Source organism: Manacus candei, unplaced genomic scaffold (genome assembly GCF_025592945.1).
Source record: "Manacus candei isolate 608988 ecotype Guabito, Panama unplaced genomic scaffold, ASM2559294v1 h1tg000046l, whole genome shotgun sequence".
Lineage (NCBI taxonomy): Eukaryota > Metazoa > Chordata > Aves > Passeriformes > Pipridae > Manacus > Manacus candei.
Window position 1 is genome coordinate 2,017,324 of NW_026138094.1, and position 21,759 is coordinate 2,039,082.

Below are 21,759 nucleotides of genomic sequence, written 5' to 3' on the forward strand. Positions count from 1 at the left end.
AGATTTCCCCAGAATTTTGTTTTTATTGAGGCAGTAAAGATGCACAGTTGCTCTTTAATTACAGAGTTTATTCATTTTTATGTGCTCTACATCTGCAGAGAAAGGGGAGCCTTGTTCTTGCACTGCAGCTCAGCTTCTAATTTGTACCTAATTTGCACCAGCAGTGTAACTGGTCTGTTGGTGCTGCATGGTTTTGACCTGGCATGGACCCCCCAGTGATGGAAAATGAGCCTTTAGTTGACTAATGGGGTAGATTTTGACCTGGTGTTAATTCTTTAAATTTGCAATGCAATTAGGGGCAGGGAGTGTGCTGAGATCAGACAGTCTTATTGATAGAAATGGCAAATTGGGAGGATGAAATCAAACAGAATATGGAGAGATTTTTGGGGAGGAATAATTGCATCTTTGATTTAGGAGTTTTGTAACTAGATGGGAAAAGTTGGGATGTGCTTTCTGCTCAAACTGTAGTTTGCATTACTATGAGATTAGTTTTGTTTGCTCACTTCAGGTAACTGGGTTGTGAAATGAAACTACTTTAGAAATCTTCCTCCTCTTTCTTCTTCTCTTTGGGCTCTGGATGAGTGTTTCATCCAGTGTGTTTTAACCAGTATTGCAATTAAATCCCAAGTCTTCAGTTGAGCATACACATTTCCTTTGGCATCACAACAGCTATTTTCTTTATTTTTTCCTGTCAGAGGAGGAGAGAAACCCAGTATTCCCATAAAGCACAAAAAATACAATTGGATTATGAATACAAGTCTTCCAAGATTTATTTCCTGTTCATCCTTTGGATTTTAAGTCAGTTCTGGTTCAGTACCTCTGTGACATCAGAGAACAGAAGTGCCTGTGCTACAGAATTGTCCTTGGCTCTGGTTCTCCAGCTGTATAACTCCTGCTTGGATGTTGAATTTCTTTTGTTAGGTGGAACCCTGCTCTAGTTCTGCCCCCTAAACAGTGTGTGTGTTCTGTGCAGCACTGACTCTTCTCTGAGGTTCCCTCTATTTCAAGACTGTTTATCTGCTGCCTGAGAACATCTCTTGTATTCTTTCTTTTGCCTGGTTGATCTCCACTGTTACTGGCCCTCTGTACACACGGTTAGAAATGTGCATTTTGGCAGAGGCCCAGATGTCCAGGGCTGTGATTATGCTGATCAGCCTTACTGGCCTTGCCCCCACCTGTGATTCCTGGGACCAGGAGCCACAGCTGAACTCAGCCCTGGGCCTTCAGTCCCTGCTCGGGCTGCCTTCGAGCAGCCTCTGTGCCCCCAGCTGAGATCCTGCTGGTTTGCACCCTGATCCTGACTGCTCAGCTTGGACCTGCCTTGTCACTGCAGGCTCGTTGGGTGACCTTGGCTCTGCTTTGGCCCTGGCTGCCACCCCTGGCTCTGCCCAGCTCCATCCCGTGGTGGCAGAGGCCTGGCTGGTGAAGCCACCAGCCTCACTGCCCTTGTTGGCAAGCTGGACACACGGCTCCTCATCCCTGCCACTGCTCCCTGACAGTTCCTCAAGGTGACTGGGGCTGTTTTATTGCTTTAGGAAAGTAGTAAGCATGAATAATGTTGGCCAGCTTTTGCAGAGCTTCCTTTTCATCTTTAGTTGGCAAGAAATGAGCATCACCTGCCAAAGTAGGTTTTACCCTGGTGTTTTCACACAGTTCCTACCTGCAGGTTATACTGGTATGTGCTGTACTTCATCCACTGCTGGGGAGGACTCACAGTGATTTTCCAACTTCTGTTTTTCCCAGTCTAAAAGAATATCTTTATGGCTTTGAGATTTTTACCAATATAGAAAATAACAGGACAGGGAGAGTGCATGCATGAAAACATGGTCTGTCAGGGCTTCCTTCTCTGCAAGAATTTCAAGGATGTTTCCAAGCAAAACTGAAAATCAATACTACATTTGCAATCCTCACTGGTTAGTTTTCCCTTGCAGACAGCTTGTTGCCATCGTTTTATGAGGCTTGTTTGAGGTAGCAGTCATTTGCCAGCTGGTCATTTGGGAAAATGTATGTTAGCACTAAAATCCAGTTTGAAAGTTGGTGGGTTTGGGCCTGAAGAAAGACTCTCCTTTATAATTCTGATCTCATAGGAGGTAATGGCCTGTTGTGTCAGGACATTTGGTACTTCTCTTTAGTTGGTTTTATAATTAAAACATTAGTACACTTACATGATCCAGAGACCTCACCTTTTTCTTTTTGTATCTTTAAAATACTTTCTACGTAGACTTAGAGGTATCAACCTTTATCCCTCATGAAGAAGTGATTTGAAAATATCATGACTCCAATTTATATTTAGAATGTTTTATCTAGGGGGAGGCTGACTTTTCCCAGGGAATAGATATGCATTATTTGTATAATTTATAACTAATTTGATGTAGTTACAGATTATTTAGAGTTTTTCCACAGGGGATTTATTTTTTTAAAGGACAAACAGGCTTATTCTCATTTCTTATTTTAGGTAAAGTATCCAAATATAGCAGTGGTACCAAGTAGGTTCATTCCAGTTTTGTTCCAGTTGCGAAGGAATGGCCTCAAATATTTTAAAGGGTAAGGCCTTTTCCTTCGGGTCCTATTTTTAGTGGCTGCTCATTTGCCACACTTCAACATGAAACACAGATCAAAATGCCTTATGTGAAACTTGGGTGATGAGAGGTAGTTTTCTAGAAATGTGTGTCTTTTTTTTTTTATGCACACAAAGAGATTAAATGTGAACCATCAAAGAACTCTTTTCCTCTTGGTTTCACCACTCTGTTCTGTCTAGGAAGAGGTAGAAGACAGCATGAGTAATGTTGGATAACGTGTTAGGAAAATACATGGGAAAATAACATTAAAGTTTAAGTGTGAGGAGAACCAGAATATGGTGCTAAAAATCTTAAGGCCTTATTAGGAAAGCAAAAACATTGATTAACAAACGCAGAGAGAGAAAATTTTGTCACAAGATGAATGGTAGTCATAAAAATTAGAAGTTCAAAGCGTGGTGTCCACTTGTTCTGTAGTCAGAACGTAGTGTTGGTCAGAGGAAGGAATGCCTCATAAATGTCGTCTGATTCTACTTGCACTATGCAACTACTGTCTGGGGAGGCAAAGAGGTGCTTGGAGAACGTGGGATATAAACCAGAATTCTATCATCAAAATACAGAAAATTGGAATATGGCCATGAAAAACACACATTCTAGCCCAGCCCTGGGCAGGTGATAACCAGAGGTCCTTTTCTCCCTCTAGCACTCTGTAATGCCAGAAAAGAGAAAGGGATAATGGATTTAGTACTGAAGGAAAGATTCGAGATGATAAATCAATTTGAGGTTAATACTCAGCTCTTTGAAGTTGGACCTTTTCAGTAAAGTCTGGCTTTGTAATCAAGAGCCTGAGCTTTAAGAAGTCAAGAGTAGGGAGAAGAGGAAGGAAATGCTCAGATTTCCTTTTCAGGGTTTGAGTGCAATTTAAAAGCACTGGCAGTACCATGGTAGTGAGAGGAGAACAAGGGGATGATCATGAAGGCCAACATGGTTTTATTGAATTAACTGCAATGATGCAACCAAAGCTGGGCTGACCTAATTAGATACCAATAGCTCTTTGAGACTTACTTTGTAATGCCATTTTCACAGGAGGCAACAACAACACCTTTTTAATTGTGTGTACTTTCTAAACTAATCTGATCTCTATTTCCTCACAAAAGAGAAGCAAAAAGATGAGAAACAGAGGAAAAGTCAGAACTTGGAGTGACTTCAGATGACAAACAAGTGGAAAAATGAGGATTGTTCAGCTTAGAAAGGGAAGTAAGCTAGAATAGAAGTTGAAAGTTAAATTGGAAAGCAGTTAACTAGCAAAAGCATTAGCAAGGACAAAAAGTGTCTGTATGGAATAACTTATTAAAATCTCTAAGGATTTTTTTTTCCACAGCATCCTTTTGTCTTTTCCATAACTGTAGAGTGGGATCAAAAAATGATTAGACATATAGATAGATAGATAAGAATATCTGTACCTTTATTATGGAAGGTAACAGTGGAAGATGTGCTACCCCATGCAATGCTGTACTCTGGCAGCCAATCAATATTTCAGTTTTGGAAGGAATTCTTTCAGGGACAGAGCTATCCCCTTTAATGCTTCTTTGTACAAGAAATTGTGTGGAGTCAGCTGCTTTCCTAACAAAAACATTGAGGAAAAGGGTAGGATGCTGGGACTTACTTGGAGAAGCATTAGTATATGGAATACTTAAATTGAGTTAAAATTTCAATGAAGAAGAAACTGCTGAGATGCAGTGAAATATGTGTGAGACTCTGGGACTTGGTTTCTCCCAGGTGCTCAGTGTCTGAGGTTTGCTCTCACAGGGCTCCAGATCCTCAGCCTTTAGGCTGTAATACACAGCTCACACCTTGTCTTCCTCCCCAAGCTGGGTGGGATTGGGAAGTCCAAATACTCCATCTTGGTCCTTCTTGTCCTTGTTGTAATCTCCTCTGTTGCTGGTCAGTAGGAGACAGAGGTGCTGCTGCACTGCAGACTCAGTGTGTGTGAGGGTGCCTCTGGCAGCAGCACTGCAGGACAGTTGCTGGAACTCTGGAGGGCAGAGGACAGGACAGACTCTCTTGCTCTCTTTCACCACCCCTCTGGGCAGTGAAATGCAGAAAGCAGTGGAGTGGATGTAAAAGCTTCCATGGAGGTACAGAAATCCCCCTGTGGTCCAGCTGCAGTATTTCCTGAATCCAAGAAGGTAGGGCAGGGAGTGGCGTTTTTCTGCACTCACTCTCCTCAGTACATTGCTTTTATCTTCAAGGAAAATACATTCTTTCTGCACTCTAAATTCCCTGTCTGCTCAGACACACATAATGTGGCAAGAAACATTGTTATTTCAAGTGTTTAATTAAATACAAACTTTATTTTTTAAATAAAAATAAAAAAACCACACCTCATAGAAGAGATCTGAAGTGTTATGGCTGGTGTCTTTCAGTTCAGGCTAAAGGACAGCAGTAATTTATTCTAACCTTAAAACATCTGAATAATAAATTCAGAAGGAAATGCTTCCTGTAGAAAGTGAAGTGAGATAATGGCTGGAATTGCCTGTCTGACAGCAATAAATATGGCAGCCATCTTTCCATATGACTTCATCAATGTAAAAATTTTCTCTGTTGCTTCTTTTTTTAAGTTACCTGTAGATCACCCACCGGGAGAGATGACCAGTTAAATAAAACCAAAACATAATAGATTTTCAACTTTCCTCTGTTAAATTTTTACATGGAACATTGAAATAAAAACCTAACACCTTTTCTTAAGTAGTCATATGTCTACTGCTTTTGCTGTTAGTGATCCCTGGAAGATGGTGTCTGTCCAAAGTAAATTAATGCTGTTTTAAATACTTGTGACAAAATTTTTTCTCTCTGCATTTGTTAATCAATGTTTTTGCTTTCCTAATAAGGCATTAAGATTATTAGCACCATATTCTGGTTCTCCTCACACTTAAACTTTAATGTTATTTTCCCATGTATTTTCCTAACACGTTATCCAACATTACTCATGCTGCCTTGCTTTGAGAGTTTGAGCTCTACAAATTAGGACTGTAGGAAGTAGAAAGGAAGTCTTTAAAATCTTGTTTTGACTCATGTTTTCTCCTATTATTACTTTTCTATTAGGAACTTGGTCAGCTTTCTAAGCTGATATCCCTTTAGCAGAAAGCAGTAGCTGTGAGTGATATTACCTGAGCATACTGTTCATGATTTCACATGGAGTTACTGGAAGCCTGAGAGACCTGGGAGGGAATTTTGTGCTTTTGATAAGTTCAACAAACTTGTCCTTGTTTGAGATTCAGGTGCAATTGCCTCAGGAGGAAGCTGGTCACAAACTTCATGAACTGATTGATTTTACAAACCCCTGGAGACTGACAGGTAATTTGTTCACATGTGAAAGTCAGTGCTCTTTTAATGAGAACTGTGCTGTGCAAAGATGCATTGTTTGTGTTGTGTATTTTTGTTTCTGAGAGCAAACAGTAGGGACTTTCCCCCTAAAGATTCTGGTGGCTTTTTTTGTTTTTAAAAAATATATAATTTCAGATTTTCTATTTCAGTTATATATACCTAAAATAGTTATGCTGTTATTTTTGCTGTGTTTGTATGTTTCTAAGTATAAACAAGGATGTTTTTGTGTTGAAATTAGAGATATCATTTCTTCCATTTTACTATTGGAAGGTATTTTGGTTTCTCTATCCACTACTGCAGAACTTTATATCTGAAATAGCTGATCAGTCATAAACTGATTTTTTTCTGTTGCTCCAGTAGTTTTTTAATCTCTAATGTGGTGATTGTTGAGGTTTGCAGAGTTCTGATCTTGGCTGCAGCAGTGCAAGTTTGGCTCAGTGTTAAGTTTCAGGTTTCTCTGTGCTGCAAAGAAAGGCTGTGGTTGTGTTTGTGAACATGCACAATTCCATCCAGTTCAGTGGGATAAAGCTTGAAGGCATAATAGCAGGTATGAACAGATCTCTTGTCTTAATATGGAGAACAGAGCACCAGCTTCTGAAATTCAGGGAATTCTGCCTGTATTTTTTGTAGAGGAAAAATTAAATGCATATGGAAAGAATTAGCTATATGACTTATTAAATGGGAATGTAGTACAGTTTTCTGTGCTCAGAAACTCATCCTAGTAATATTCAGTTAGACTTCAGTAAGGTGGTTCATTATTTACAGAGAATATCCTGCTTTCTGGAATGATCAGCAGAAAGAAGCCTAAGTTCACAGTTACTCTTAATTTTTTAAAATTCCCTTTTCTACCTGCCATTAAAAAGGAGAGGATTGGCAATTTTGTGCCTGTGCTATATATTTAATCACAAAAACTAGTGATTAAAACAGAAAAACAAGATAAAGCTTAATTTTATGGAAGCAGTAGTCAGTCTGCACGAAGCAGCTTTCATCATTGGAGTTTTTGTTACACACTGCAACATCTGAAATGGTGTATTCTTTTAAAACTTTTTCAAGCTCTGAAACTGTATTTTCAAAGTATCATGGTTGGAGCTCTCACGTTGGAAGTGTTTTGAACTCCGGTTTAGTTGGCAGTTTGCTCACTATCCTTTTTCCTTTTGTGGTATATCTAGATATTTCAAAAAAATATGGAAGGACAGGTTGGCTTCCTGACAGGGTTTTGATGGAAAATTTCCTTAAGTTTATTTGGCTTTACATTTTTAGTCTGGAGGCTTTGCCATAGGCAACCAGTGTACAAAGTACCTGTGATGGCAGCTCTACATTTAGCTGTCAGCACCACGGCATAATCTACAAACCTTCAGCTCGCCTTAAAAGGGGGGAAAATACTTCTTTCATTTAGGTTTTGAAGAGAGGTGTTGTATTTGTGAGATCAACATAGCAGTAGAGAGTTCTGGGTGGTTTTTGTCAGAGAGTACCATTAAGGGCTGTGTGGAGTTTTCAATAACTGCAGAGTTGGCTGCCAGTCCCCACTGTCACCGCGCCGGGGCCGACTGCCTGTGATCATTCAGATCCTTTGGAAGAACCTCTCTGGAGCTCCTTGTGCTGAAACTCTCATTCTGGACTTTTAAACCTCCTGAAGCTTGTGCTGTTCCCTCGAGGGGAGGCAGCTGAGGAGGGGGGACTCTTTGCCAGTGAGACCCCCCCTCCTGTGTGGCCTCCATTCCATCTCTTCCTGCCTGGAGTGCCCTCCCTGGACACGGGGCTGGCGGGAGCGTTCCCTGGGCCATGGAGCTGCACAGCTGTGGATCAGCAAGGGAGAAAACAGCTGACCCATGAAAGGTGTTCTGCTGATTTGGGAGGCTAAAAAAGGGCAGGCTGCTCTGTAGGTGTAGAAGAGAGACAGCACTGAGAGTCAGTTTAGGCAGGAGAAGAGGTAGGACTCTTTATGGGCAGTAGGAGGAGTGACAATGATGTCTGGTTAGCAGAGCTAATCAGATTTTACTGTGCTGGAGACCCAGATATCCAACTGCAAATACAGCAGAATCTGGACTTTCAGCAGCAGTGAGAATGCTAATTTGCTCTACTGGTTTAGGAGTTTGACTATTTAATTGCAATTCTGCGAAAAATATTTTATCTTTCACCTCTCGTAGGAGAGGAAAAGAATGGTTGGTAAAGCCAGTTTAAAAATAGCCTGAAGGGTCTGACATATTCAGCTGTGTATACAAAGCTTACCAAATTACAGAAAGAAATGTAATATATAGTAATGGTGTGCTTCTCAATTTCACCAACATTTTTACTTCCCGCCTCCTAAAGTGTTGAGATATTTTAAAGTACCTGTATTCTGAGTTCATGTGGTTTACTGTTTGACATATGAGACCAGGTTATTCCTGGGTCATATTTTTGAGATTTCCCCTGGAACCATAAGGATAAGAAGTATGTATTTACATGAAAGATGAGAATATAGTGTATTTTCTTGACTTCAGGAGCTGGAACTTTAAGAAAGGTTTGCACTTCTGCTTGCTTGGTCAAACCAGGTTATTTGATGAGTTGGATTGTTATAAATCAAAATTTCCTTTATTCAGCTATAATATGAAAAAGAAAGAGAGGTTATATCCATATCCTGCTCCAGGATTATCCTGAAGGATGGGGGTCCATTCCGGGAAGCAGTTGTGACATTCCTGAGAGCCAATGGGCACTTGGGTCCCCCTTACCTTACCCTGGGGCCAGGAGTGAGAGCTCGAGGTTCCCCTGGCAGGATCAGGCCATTGGGATTGCAGGACTGTGCTGATGTGGGGCTGACTGAAACCATAGGCTGCTTCCTGCTTAGATTCTCAGTTATGATTTATGGATTACAAACTCCTTCCATAAAAGGAGGTGCTGTACCTTTAAGTAGCACATGCCGTCTAACCATCAACAGGCATCTCTTGCAAGCAGCGTTAGCCTGTTTCTCCAATCATGCCTGCCTAAGTCAATAACGCTTTGCCAAACCTCCTCGTGCATTAAAGGTTACCGTTCAGCTTGTTCCATGAATCACAGCAGATGCATAACTTGGCAGTGACCATTGCTGTCCCTCCCCTTCTTCGCTTCCTACCGCCTGCAGCCCCCCAGCTCCGAGCTGGCCGAGCCCCCTCCCCCAGCAGGGAGAAGTCATTACATGAAGAGATCAACTTACCAGTTGTCTTCAGAGCAGTGGCTGAGAGCAAAGCTCCTGGTCGGACCGTGAGTGCGAGAGCAAGGGGGAGAGGGAGAAAGACTCGTACCTACGAGAGCTGAGGGCTGTGATACTGAGACACAAGTGCATCTGCTTGCTGTTAGTACTTGGCAGAGGGTTCTCTCCTCCAGGGTAGCTCTAACTTTGGGTAATAATGTTTGTCAGCTACCTGATACTAACGTTGCTCTGCTTTCAAACAGCAGTGTTAGCAAGACCTGGGGGTGAGGTAAGCAAAGTATAATGTCTTGTCAAAAATTGTCTTGTCAGAGTTGCGTTTTCTTCGTATCTATTAAGATGGACCGTGAATGATTTTTATGCTGTTAGACATTTTAGAATTGCCTTGTTTGCTTCGTGTGTAAAAAGCTCTTGTTTTGTTTGGGTTTAGTTTGGGGGATTTGTGTTTGCTTTTTTGCCGTTGGTTTGGGTTTGTTGTTTTTTTTGTGGGTTTTTCTGCAAAAGTCCATAGGTACTAAAGGAGAGCAGTTTGCAAGTTAACTTCTCTCGACAGGACGCTTTCTGTGAGAGATGACTAATTTGTGAATTTTTCTTTACTAATATACAGAGAAATATGATACTCAGCAGCAGTAGATGGTAGTGTTTTGTTCATATTTTCTACAAAAAAATGTGCACTATTGAAAAAGTTTTTACACAGGCTATATTTTGGGGATGTGGGCATGTGAAAACTTCAGGCTTCATTAATAACATTCTCTTTGTGCAAATACATGTAATGTTAGTATGTGTCAGAGCAGAATAAACTTGATTTTTTAAAAAATGCATATCATATCATTAAAGAGGGACTTTATGCATTCCTTCTATTCCTAATTCCTCAGTCTTGAACAGTGGAATAGAACAGCTCTTGCTATGCTTTAAAAAGTTGCTACTTGATTTACGAAGAGACGTTTTCTAGATTTTTGTCCTCATCAGAGCAGTTTGTCATCAAGTTATTTCATACCAAAGCAGAAATTTTCAGCTGGTCATTTGCCATTTAGGAAATAATTCAGCAAGCACAGTACTATTAGATAAAAAATATTCCATCTAATGAAATTATTAGCAGAAACCACGTTTGTTACTCATGCTGGCTCGCTCTGACTGAAATGTGATGTGTAGCTGTGCATTTTAAGGGAATCGTTGGCTGGTTTTGTTCCATAAATATGCCTTCCTTAAGTAAATCTTCTGCAAACAGTGTTTCTGGTTTAGAGCCTTGTCTTTTGTTAGCCCTATCATAACTTTATGGTAGCCTAATGAAGTCCAGAGCCATTACTTTCTCTGGTAAAAGAAAGTGGAAGTGAACTGGAAAAAACACCTTGTCCAACAGTGTGTGGTTGACACTCTGTAGCTCATATGTCTAGATAGAAACTTTATTTTGCTTTCAGGGTGGTTTAATAAGAGAAGCTGTAGTGGTTTTGATTCAAGAAAATGACTCAGTGAAATCTTGAGCTGCCTTTGATCTAGTGAAAGCAGGGAAAAGTTTTCAGCAGAGTCTCAGCAAATTTAAGTGGTTTGATGATCAGAGCAACTGGAAGCTGATCATTGCCCTCTAGTTGTCACAGGAGTTTTTAACTTCCTGGTTGATTGTTACCGAGCACAGAAAATGACAGATGGACTCACCTTGTCCAGACTGAGGGACCTTAAAATCTGTGGTGGCTCATATGGAAAATATTTCTGTCACCACTGCAGGCACATGTGGTCTTCAGAGATCCATATAAAGAACAAATCTAGAGCAGCAGCAGTGTTGCCTGCCAATTACCCTCGTTAGCAAGTAAAATAAAAGCAATGCTGTGTTCTTACCTGGAAATGAATTTCTGCTGTAAAAGTGCAGCGTGGAATGTTTTAGCACTGTGATCCATATGCCAAGTACTTTAAACTGTACTACTGTTCTGAGTTTTTGAGCTAATACAGCGAACAGAGTATGAAAAATGGCCTGTTACTTTATCAATGAATCTTAGGTTGTAGGTTTTAGTGTAGGTAGTGAGAAATTTTCTCCTTTATTATGTTCATATGGCTAATTTTGAAAATTCCGTAATAAAAAATATACTGCATCTACTGTTATTAATATAATATTGCTTTGTCCTGTATTGTAAGAGACCACCCGATAATCTTGTGCACTTCCCTGCTCCAGCTGCAGAACCTTGGCTACATAAATATTATTTCTCTAGGAAATTACTCAGTAAAGATTTTTCCCCTGGTTGACAGTGAGTTGAAGACACAGAATATAAGAGAGAAGCCATTTTTTAAAGGAACCTGTACTGTAGTTTGTGCTCTTCTGAACTGTTTTGTATGCTTCTCTGAATATTTTAATTGATTTATAGGTATGTATTTTTAAAAGTTCTGCTCATAAAAGTGTCAGATTTTGATAGATTATAAAGTCAATGGGAAGCTGCTTTACTTGCCAATTTGTTTTGTCTGTATTTTAATGCTGCAGAACTTTGACTGTTCAAGGAACAGAAAATTACAAAAATCCAAGTGTTACTTCTTTCCCTTATAAATCTTAAGGCACCTCTAACACTTGTTCTGATGTGTGTATGATTATGTTCTGCTTTTCATTTGTTGTTGATTTAAGGCATGGCTTGGCATGAAGTCAGTGAAACTGCATTGCATCACTTTTCCATCCAGGAGGGAAGGGAGGTTGCACAGCTTTGCAGCTTGCACCGTGTTTGTAGTGGCCAAGCCCAAAGTTTTTTTGTGTGTGCTTCTTAGGAAATGAGCATGTTGAACTCCTGGGCTCAAAACAATACTTAATCAAGGTTTCCACCTTCCCATGTCTTTAATCTGGTGTTTGGAATCATTTCTAGCATGAAAATCATTGGTTTTACTGGATATATTGGGCTTAAGAAATCTTTGAGCAACTCCTGAGGAGCAGACCATCCCCATACTTTCAAGTATTCCAAAGCCTATCATTATTCTTCACTCACAAGCAGGTAACCTTTTAAATAGTTTTCTCAGTATACTTGATAGATATTTGTATTTGAGAAGAGAATTTCACATTCCTTGAGATTTTCATTGTTTCAGCTGAATTCTCCCATTTCAGTAGTTTCCTTGATCTTGTACAAACTGAGCATCAATCAGTAGGATGAACCCTGCCTGGCTCAGGACAGGGGGCAGTGGAGCTGTGCAAATTTACTCAAGTCACCAGCCTGGCCTTCTCAGCAATAAAGCAAAACCAAATTGTGCCATTCTGAGTTCTGTTTGAATTGTTTTCTATTGGCATTAAAAAAAATTCAGTCTAGCTTACAGAATGTGTGGACAAAGGGAACTAAGTCTCACATATAACTTAGATGTTGCTTCGATCTGTATTTTAATGTGACAAGTAATCATAATCTGACTAATCATAAAAATACACGATCTGTGACAGCACAGAACTTTCAACGTGGATAAGTGAATAGAGCAGCTTTGTAAGATCTAAATCTAATTATTTTCAGTTCTTGAGTAGTATTTGCTCAGGTAACAGGATGTTTTGCTGCAGTTAAGCTGTTTATAGAAGCAAAAGTTTTATTTAAATACGTGGATACTATTTAGAGTATCTGATAGTGTTCAGCTTTCTTCATAAAGTAGTTCAACATGAAGTGTAGAAGATACTAAACAAAGTCCTTGAGAGTTGTTTTAATATATTTTTTTATTATAAATAAATTTCACAGCTGTGAAGTGTTTCTCTTTGGAATTTGGGCATAAAGAGGGTGGAAGTATCACGTTCTACCTGCTAAATGGGTAAAGGGAGCCTGAGCAACTTGTGGTGCTCCAGACACTGCTGGGGCTCATCGGTGGCTTATGGGCCACCACATGGAACAGTTGTTCTCCACCGTGTCCCAGGCTCCAGAGCAGGGATAAACAGACAGGAGTGCTGAGGATCCCATTGCCACGAGCTCCCATTCATTTCCACCTCCACAGGAGGCAGCTTGTCCATGGGAACCAAAGTGAACTTGTCGACACCTTAAAAGGTCACTCAGTTCTGAACAGGTTCAGGTGTCACAATCCCAATTACACAAATGCAGCCCATTGTGAGAAACATCTCAGTGTTGGTGCCAGCATTGGGACTGACTTCTGTGTGGTGCAGTATGAATGGAGCTTTCCCTTGCTGATCTCAGAAACAGACTGCTGAAGCAAGAGTTCAAAATCACAGAAGGCCCAAACACGTTGAGGTCATGGCCCTTTGGACACTGTCTCTTGACTGACTTTTTTCTTGTCAAGGACTAACTCTTTGTTGTGACTTGTTGTAGTGAAATTTCTGACCTTTCTCAGTAGAACCTTTTGGTGTTGTCTGGTCAGACCTGATGCACGTGTGGCCACTGGTGTGTGTCCTTGTGCAGAGGGGGAAGAGAAGCTCCTGAGAGGTCACACCTGCTTGGGTAACACAGTTTCATGCATTTCTTTGGAAGGGCAGCATGGAGAATGAGCGTGGGAGTGCTTGTGCTACATGGCTACTTATGGTCTTCATTTATTGCATCAACTTTACCTTCCCAGTCACATTGACACAGCTCTAATTACTGTTGCATCTGTGGATTTTGTCATCTTCAGGTTTTTAATCCTTATGCTAGTCCTGGGAGGTAGAAGAGTGCTATTACACAGCTGTTACTTATAAATTCTAGGGCCACAGAGGTAAAATACAATTTAGAAGCTCAAAACAAGGTATCAGTGACTTTTATAGAGGCTTGACAAATCAGCCTGGCACATAACTAGTTTTGTATCTGAGAAACTGTGTCTGGGCAGGAGATGAACTAGTTAACCTGTGCCTGCTCAGTCACCAGGCTGCAGTTTAGCTGATGCTGCTCCTTCAGTTATGGGCAGGGAGCACATGATGCAGCCCAATAAAACAAGCATTTCCATCTCTGACTTCCACTGGGCCAGCATATAAGAAAACATAATTTCTCCCACTGACATAGTGACAAAAGTAATTTCTCATCTCTGTACCTGAGTATTCCCATCTGCAAGCCAACGTTAATAGGGTTTCCATCGATTCTCCTGAGAAATTGATGTCACCTTGACTATTATTTTGCCATAAAACATCACCCTTCACCCTTCTGTTTATGAAGCATGAGAATGTTTGAGAACCCTTGTGGACTGGTAACTAAGGAGGGATTGAACCATTTATTTGTTTAGCACACATAAAAGAAAGTTATTTGGATTTTCTTTAAAATTACTCTGTTCTGAGTTAGAAAAAACAGATGGTAATTTACATATGGCAGTAACTGCTGACATCACCAGTAAAACATCTGAAAGTGAGACATACCATAGTTGAAAAATAATCCTGTCAAGTAAATATCCACAGCCCTGGTCAAATTATAAGAATATGCTCTGTATTGCTGTAAGTACTACAGTACACGTTTATTTGACCCCTGACATTCCTGCCTCACTCTTCTTGGCTTTATTGTCTGTCTCAACTGCAGTATTAATAATACAACCCTGTTTTGCTTTAAAAACTCTGATGTAAATTTAGTGTAGTAGGATGTTCAGCTTAAAGTTAATTACATTCTAGCCAAATGCCTCAAAGTGTGTTCTTTCACCCTTTGTGATGGGGTGGAAGAAATATTCTTCCAGTTTTATTCTCAAGATTTCTCTGTGGCATTTAGTTCTTCCTGTATGGTGTGTCTGTGCCTATTCTTGAGGGAAAGAGGACTGAAATCCCAGCAGAGTGACCAAAGGCTGGGAGGACACTTCCTTAACAGCTCTCAGATCATTAGCCTGGATCCAAAGCCTTTTGGCTTTGGGCTCTGGTTCAGGCTGTGCTGAGCTTCTTGTTCTGTGCCATAAACATCTAAAAGACAGATTGAGGGCTGCAGGAATTCCCACAGTAATTACAGCATCATGCCCAGTCCTACCATAGTTAAGCTAAATTCATTAAGTCATTACCAAATCAGAGGTTACGTGTGATGGATGAGCTAATTTGTTTCTGAGATGTGGTTCAGAGACCCTTTTCTGGAAAGCTGTTCTAGAAACTTGTTGGATTACTTGTTAGATAGACTTGTGTTTAAATAAATGTACCATGAATTTTGTACGTGGAAATACTGTTTTCCCTAGAAACTAACAGTTTACAAAATACTTTCTTGATCGTATTTCATTATCAGTATCCGTTCTTTTGATTTGCTTTATGGGTTTTTTCCATCTTTGCTTTTTGAAGTAATAATTCTCTTAAAATTGAGTTCTAATGAAGGTATTTTTATCACTGTAATGTAAATGCTTTTTCTTCTGGCACAGTGAGTTTAACTTGAATTTCTTAGGATTTTAATATTTGTTCCAAACATGCTGAGCATATAAACGGAGCAATGAATTTAGAAGGCAGGTAGTTTATATTAGGATGTATTGAAAGGTATTCACAAACAACAGAAAAGGGGTGAATAAAGATCTAGTAAGTAAAATAAGTCCCTGTGATTATTTTTTAAATCATAACTGTCATTGTATAAATAGGTCTTTCTTCTAAAGACTTCTTTGGTTGTCCTATCTCTTTATGGCAATGTTATAAGGCTCTGAATTTTTAAGTGCTCTGATGTATAATAGGGCACAGGAATGTGTTCCAAGACTCATAAAGTCTTTAATTAAAAGAATGGAAATTCTTGTAAACTCCTGGTGGTTGCCTTTAAGTAATATCACTTCTTCAAACACTTCCCTCTCCCCCGGTCTGTGAGATTCTCTTTCATTTTGTGTTCAGCACTGTTACATTCTGTCTCTGGGTGATGGACACATTTCAGGGAAATGAGTTGATTATTAAGAATTCCCCAGCCTCTCTGGCACACAAAAGAGCCTGTGCTAAGTAACCAAACAACTGCTTTGCTGGTAAAAGTCAAAATATCATTTTGCTCCCAGCTCCCCTGCAGGTAACTGTGCTGGAGATGGAACCCAGCAGTGCTCACCGAGCTGCTGCTCAGAGCCTGGGAGTGCAGAGCTGGGGGGAATTATTCAGTCAGCAGGAACAGAAAGCAGATTTTGCCTGCATGGTTGAAGGGCAGTGGATAGAAGGGGGGACTGTGTGTGTCACACACATCCCTGTCCTGACTTGATCTGTGCTTTCTCCGTCGTTCCTTCAGTACCACTCGTGGCAGCCAAAAGGACAGCAGGCATCAAACATCAGTCCCTGGGGTGTGAAGGACCCAGGGGCACCAACCCAGCAATTATGTCCCTGACAGCAGCTACACTGCTTCTCTTTAAAGACCCTTTTAAATGAGACACATGAAAGTGGAGCATGAGAGAGTATTAAATTAAAGCTTTGCCTGTGTATGTCATTGCCTGAAGCTGTTGAGCTGTTTCTTCATGGGTTGCAGGTATTATTTTCCCAGCATGTGGGCTGGGAGGAAGGTTTTATCAAGAGACAGAAGTTTTTGACAAATTTCCACTCCCACCTACTTGGCAGTCACAGGAGAATGAGGTGAATTAGGAGTCAATAAATTCATCTTTCCCACCATAACTGCTTTTTGACTGAAGCATAACGTTTGCTTCCATTTTTCCTGAAATTTCTTCCCAAAATGGCATGGTGCTGGGAATAAATCCTTTAAAATTTTTGACTTCAGAGAAAAATCCCTTTGTTGTTAAAATGTTTAAACAAAAATTTAAAAGGTTTTTTAGAACTGTTTTTTAAAAAGATACTAACTACTGGGTAAGTCATCACAGGTAAATGATAACGTAGCAGTAGGAAGCTTGGTAGCTTAATACAAAATTACCTCCTTGCTCCTTGGAAGTTGAAGTTGTAGGAGCAATGGTAAGAGCATATGGAAATGCTGCATTTTGATCCCAAACAGGGAATAGATTTACCATAAGAAATCACCCCCTCTGAGGAAAGATTTCTTTCTCTTAATGTACTAATTTCACTATACATATGAAACAAGCTCAAGGTGACTGCTGCAGAGACAACAAAGCCACATTTGATAGCAGTCAGTGCATGGAGGGTGTATTAACATCTGACAGCAGGTCTGAAACACGTGCTGGACTCTTGCTTGTAAGTACTTGAAAAGTGAGATTTATTTAGTGCTCCAACAAGCAGGTGATAGTGAAGTATTCTAGCCAGGGGCACCAACTGTTTTGATGTTTTACCTATGAGCCTGTATCCTGTAGAAAAGCACAAGGACACAGAATAACTGTATAAATTGCTTTTCTTATTTCCTCATTAAGGGGAAAATTCTTGCTGAAATGGCAGAATTATCTTATTTGAGCCAATCTGTTGAACTGAAGACGGTTTTGTTAAATATTTGCTTATATATTTTGAGAGTGAGAAACTCACTTCCACTACCTTTCTGATAGTGGAAGTAAGAAAATACCCAGTGCATCCAGCTGTCACAGTGTGGCTCCCAGGGATTAGCTCCAGGAAGATCATGTCAGCAGAGGTTGGGTTGTGTCCTGCCTTTTCTTTCTGAATGATCACTGCTTCTGATTTTTAGATGAGAGTGAGAAATACAAGAAGTGACAACTAATGTTGTGATGCTTTACTTGTAATCATAGAAATCAGTTTCTAACCATGTAAAAAATGGCTAATAGCTAAGTAAAACCATGCTTCAGATTCAAGTAAAGGTAAAAAGCCAAAATAAATTGTTCAGAAGAAATTAGAGAGATTAGTAGTCTCCTTTTTAGGGGTACTACCTTCCCTTCACATAGCTGTGTCAATACTGAGAGGCTTTAAAGGAACCTTCATCTCAGTGAGAATTGGGCCAGAAATCTATCAAGTACAGTTCTGTTTCTTTTTTGTTCTCACTCCCAACAAACTACCTGAATATCACACTATTTTAAAGGTGATGATAAATATGTGGGCTTTTTGTGTCCATCAGTTTTGCTTTAGCAGTGGACACACCGAGTCCTTAGGCATATTTCACTTTTGTCATTCTCGCTGCAGTCGATTCTGCTTGTAAGAAACGAGCCAGCTGATTCTTTTATGAATTTCCCAAAGGCAATCTTAGGAAAGAAGAATCAGTAAATATCTGTTTACAAGACAAGATATGGTGTACTGAAAAAGTAGGAGTTATTTGAAAAAAATCTAGTAGATTTTTCTATGTTGTCAGCAGTCGGTATGGATGCACAGAAGTCCATTAGTCCTGGAAGGAGTGGCAGTTGGTGCAGCTCCAGCTGTATATGCAGCCATTCATTTTAGGAATTGATTGAGAGCAGATGAGATCAAAAGTTAACATCTGCAGCTGTCTCTAGCTGCTAAATAAGCTTTAAGAACCTGGTGAAGCCGTATTTTAGTGAAGGATAAACACTTCAGAACTTGCAAGTCCAAATTTCAGGTCTTGCAGGACCTGAAATTGGTTCTCACTCGAGTTTCAGCACTGGGTTCTTCTCTCTGTTGAAGGGAAAGCTGGGAATACCCAGCAATCAAGTTAAAATTTGCAGAACTTCACATCTCCCTGTAAGGATAAGAAGTTAGTTCTTGGATAACAAACTGATGTTGCTAAAAAATGCTAATACTTCTGCTTCAAGTCAGAAGGAAATTTCTGCATCATAAACAGTTTGGCAGAATTTTAGAGAGTAAGAAGTGAATGCTGTTGCTTAAAACATTGTTTGCTTTAAGAGGATTTGGCCAAGGGAAGTAAGGAAATGACCTGAAAAAAAATCAGCCTTGTGCAAACTATTGGAGACTTCATTAGGGAGACATTGCAGGGAAGCAGAAGTGGAGGATCAGCACTGGGAATGTCAAGGTGAAGTCTTGGCTCGGATGAAGATGATGAAAGCCAAATGGTCACTGATTTAAAAGTGTCATAAATAGGGTTTTGATCTCAGCAACTGAGGATTTAGGACAGATGTCATTAGCCAAATCCTGCTGCCTTGATTAGATGCAAGTTTTCCTATGTGCATTATACAACCCTGTGCAATGGCTGAGTTGTAAGTGCATTGGTTCAGAGGATCTGGAAATGAACGTGGTATCCTGCAACAAAAGGAATGAAAAAACCATCTGGTGTGGGGCATTTCTAAAAATAGTAAGAGCTGACTAAACTCTGTGCAAACCATTTTAAATTTTAGAATGTCAGTGCTAAAATGAAGCAGAAATGCTGTTCCTTTTTCATTCAGAAAAGTCCTGTAGCCTAGTAAGGTTCTGATTTTTATGCATTTATTTATTAAATCTAATTTTAAAACACTGTCAAAAGGTGGAGAGTGGTGGATGGTCTGTGTGTAATTCAAGGAGTGCCCAGACATGTGCCCTGTCCCAGTTAATCACAGACAACTCTGCCTGGATAACAACCCTCTGCCAATGCACAGAAGGCTCAAACAATGCTTCACTCTGGATGTTTGGTGACGCCAGTCTTGGGGAATGTTAGGTTGTAAGCTGGATGCATATTTAATTACTAATATTGCATGGGGGGGGGGTATTTCAGCCTTATTGTTCCTCTTTTTTTCAGATAGTAAATGTTCTTATGTGATCAAACTGCTCTGTGTGCTATTGTTGATGATTAGTGGATGTTTTTCCATTTAATGTCCATCCTGTGTGTGATGAAGTCTTTGTATGTGGCTTCAGGAGGCTTGCACAGGTGAGCTCTCAGGCCAAGTCAAAGACTAAAAGCAGTATTTTCCAGTTGTGAGTAAATATGTGACTATGTTCTAGCACTTTGTGGCATTACAGCAATTATTACGGGATTATCCCTGTTTTCCTTTTTTTTCAGTGTTTCTTGGTTTTTTGGGTTTTATCTGTCTTAAGTACTGAGGGTGTTTATGTTTCATGGAAAAGATTGTGTCAGTATTGGGATCATCCTCCTAGTAGTCCTCCTGTTTGGTGATCACAGCAGTTACAGTAACTAGTGAAAATGATGAATTCCAACTTTTCAACTTTTTAAAAATATTTTTTTTTTTCAAAATTCTTGATCTCTGATTAAAAATGAACCAATATACCACTTCAGTTTTGGTAGCCCTTAAAAAGAGACATGCCCTGGTCAGCTCTTGGACAGGTTCAACCCTTCAGCTGTGAGAGGAGTTCCCCTGACCCAGTGCACTTGTTTCTTGCTCAGGTAGGACCAGAGTGAGCATTACTCTTGGAATTTGGTGGGAATTTCTCCCCAGAGCAATGGAACCGTGTTTCCAGCCGTGGCAGGACCACAGCATTACTGGCAGCTGAAGAAAAGTAGGGAATAAAACCTGTTTGTGTGAGACTTGCATGATTGTAAAAGGTTGTTTCTAAGTTCTTATGCAGCATTTTGAGACTGGGCTGTTGTGGTAAATGACATTTGCAGACACATATGAGGTTTGTGAAGGACTAATTGGGTCAAGAGTTCCCTCTGGGGCAGGTATTGGGAAGTGACATTTTTTGCAATCGATGAGTAGTGCTGAGATTAATAAGGAAGACATTGTTAAAACAGACTTCGTAGTGATGCTTAAAAATTAAGTCCTTTCATCTGTTCTTTCTGGTTAAAAAAAACCCTCTTTTCTTCCTCAAAGAAGCTTTAAAAAGTCTCAGAGCTACTCATAGTTTTATGCTCAAGAGAAAGACTATTTAATCAAATTCAGTAGTTCAGTATGAAAAATATCAGAAGCTGACCAAGTTTTAACTTGGTAAGAAAAATTAATGAGTTTTGTTGCTTGATAGTTATTTATTGATTGACTGAGTCTCTGGTAGAAACAACTCTGCTTGTGCATACAGGAATCAAGGTTCTTCAGTTAATTGATCCTCAGTCACTGGTGATTTCTGATGTTTATTAATGAAAGCCTAGCCCAAAAAAGAACATAAAGAAGATGTATCTTTTTTAGTAAATCTGTCTAATAGCATTGGCATCATCTTAGTAAAGTGTCACTTTTATGAAATTACTTCTTTTATACTGAGGAATTTAATGACATTTCTGATTACATTTTGATGACATCATTTTTATAATGACATTTGCCATTATTTGCTTTCAGTCTATGAGAATATTAAGCCTTTGTCTCAGAGATCAGGTGATGTCTAATTAGCACTTTTAATATTCACTCACTGACTTCTGAAACTTACAGATATGAAGAGGTAGTTAATTTTTCATTCAATCTGAAATAATTGTCTGATAATTACCTGATAATTACAGAACTCTATGAGGCCATTGCTTGGATGCTTCAGAGGATTACAGTGATGCTTATCAATGTATTTATATGTACATGCAGTCAGTTAATCTCCCTGTGCTCTCTCTTTTTTTCATCAGAACATACCATTTTAAAAATAATTCCTAAATCAGACCAAAAAAAAAGGTGTTTTTTGCTCATTCTTCTGCAAACTTGTTATTGACAAAGTGTCCTTGATGTGGTATTTATTGTGTCCCTGAGACAAGTGAACATGAGCTACTAATTTTAATTCTATTTTATAGCATCTTCTGGATAGAAAATGTAGTGTAATGTTGCTTCTCATTAAAGTATACACCATTTTTAGTGGCTTGCAGCCCTGGTGTGTATTTGTGCAGGCTGCATAAATCCCAAACTGCAGACCACAGTTTGTGGAGTCACATCCACAGCTGCACCTGCTCAGATGCATGAATGGATTGCTGTAACATTGGGGGCCTGGGTGTTCTTGGCTTTTGGGGTTATTTTTCTGTTTTTTTTGTTTAACCTGTGGAATGGTTTCTACTAGGGATTTGTTGAACTTCTTCAGATAAAATGCAAACTGTGGAAACCTTATCATTTTGGTCAGGAATCAAACTAAATTTCATGTCCTTGAAGCTCTAAAAAATGTAACTAAATTTTTGTCCTGGTATTTTTCACTTTAAAGTATTTCTATTGTTTTGTCAA

At 39.6% G+C, this 21,759-nt stretch overlaps 1 protein-coding gene across 7 annotated transcripts in view; it reads left to right on the top strand.

Annotated features, from left to right (window-relative positions):
- Window positions 1-21,759, top strand: part of THSD4 (thrombospondin type 1 domain containing 4) — a 304,090-nt gene that overhangs the window by 193,810 nt on the left and 88,521 nt on the right. Inside the window, exon 1 of one of the 7 annotated variants that reach the window (XM_051796402.1) lies at window positions 7,881-9,337. The exons of the other annotated variants lie outside the window; for them this stretch is intronic. Within the exon in view, the coding sequence (XP_051652362.1) occupies window positions 9,266-9,337 (72 nt within the window). The 5' untranslated portion in view covers window positions 7,881-9,265. Of the gene's footprint in view, window positions 1-7,880; window positions 9,338-21,759 lie in introns of those variants that run through there. 7 annotated transcript variants of the gene reach the window in all.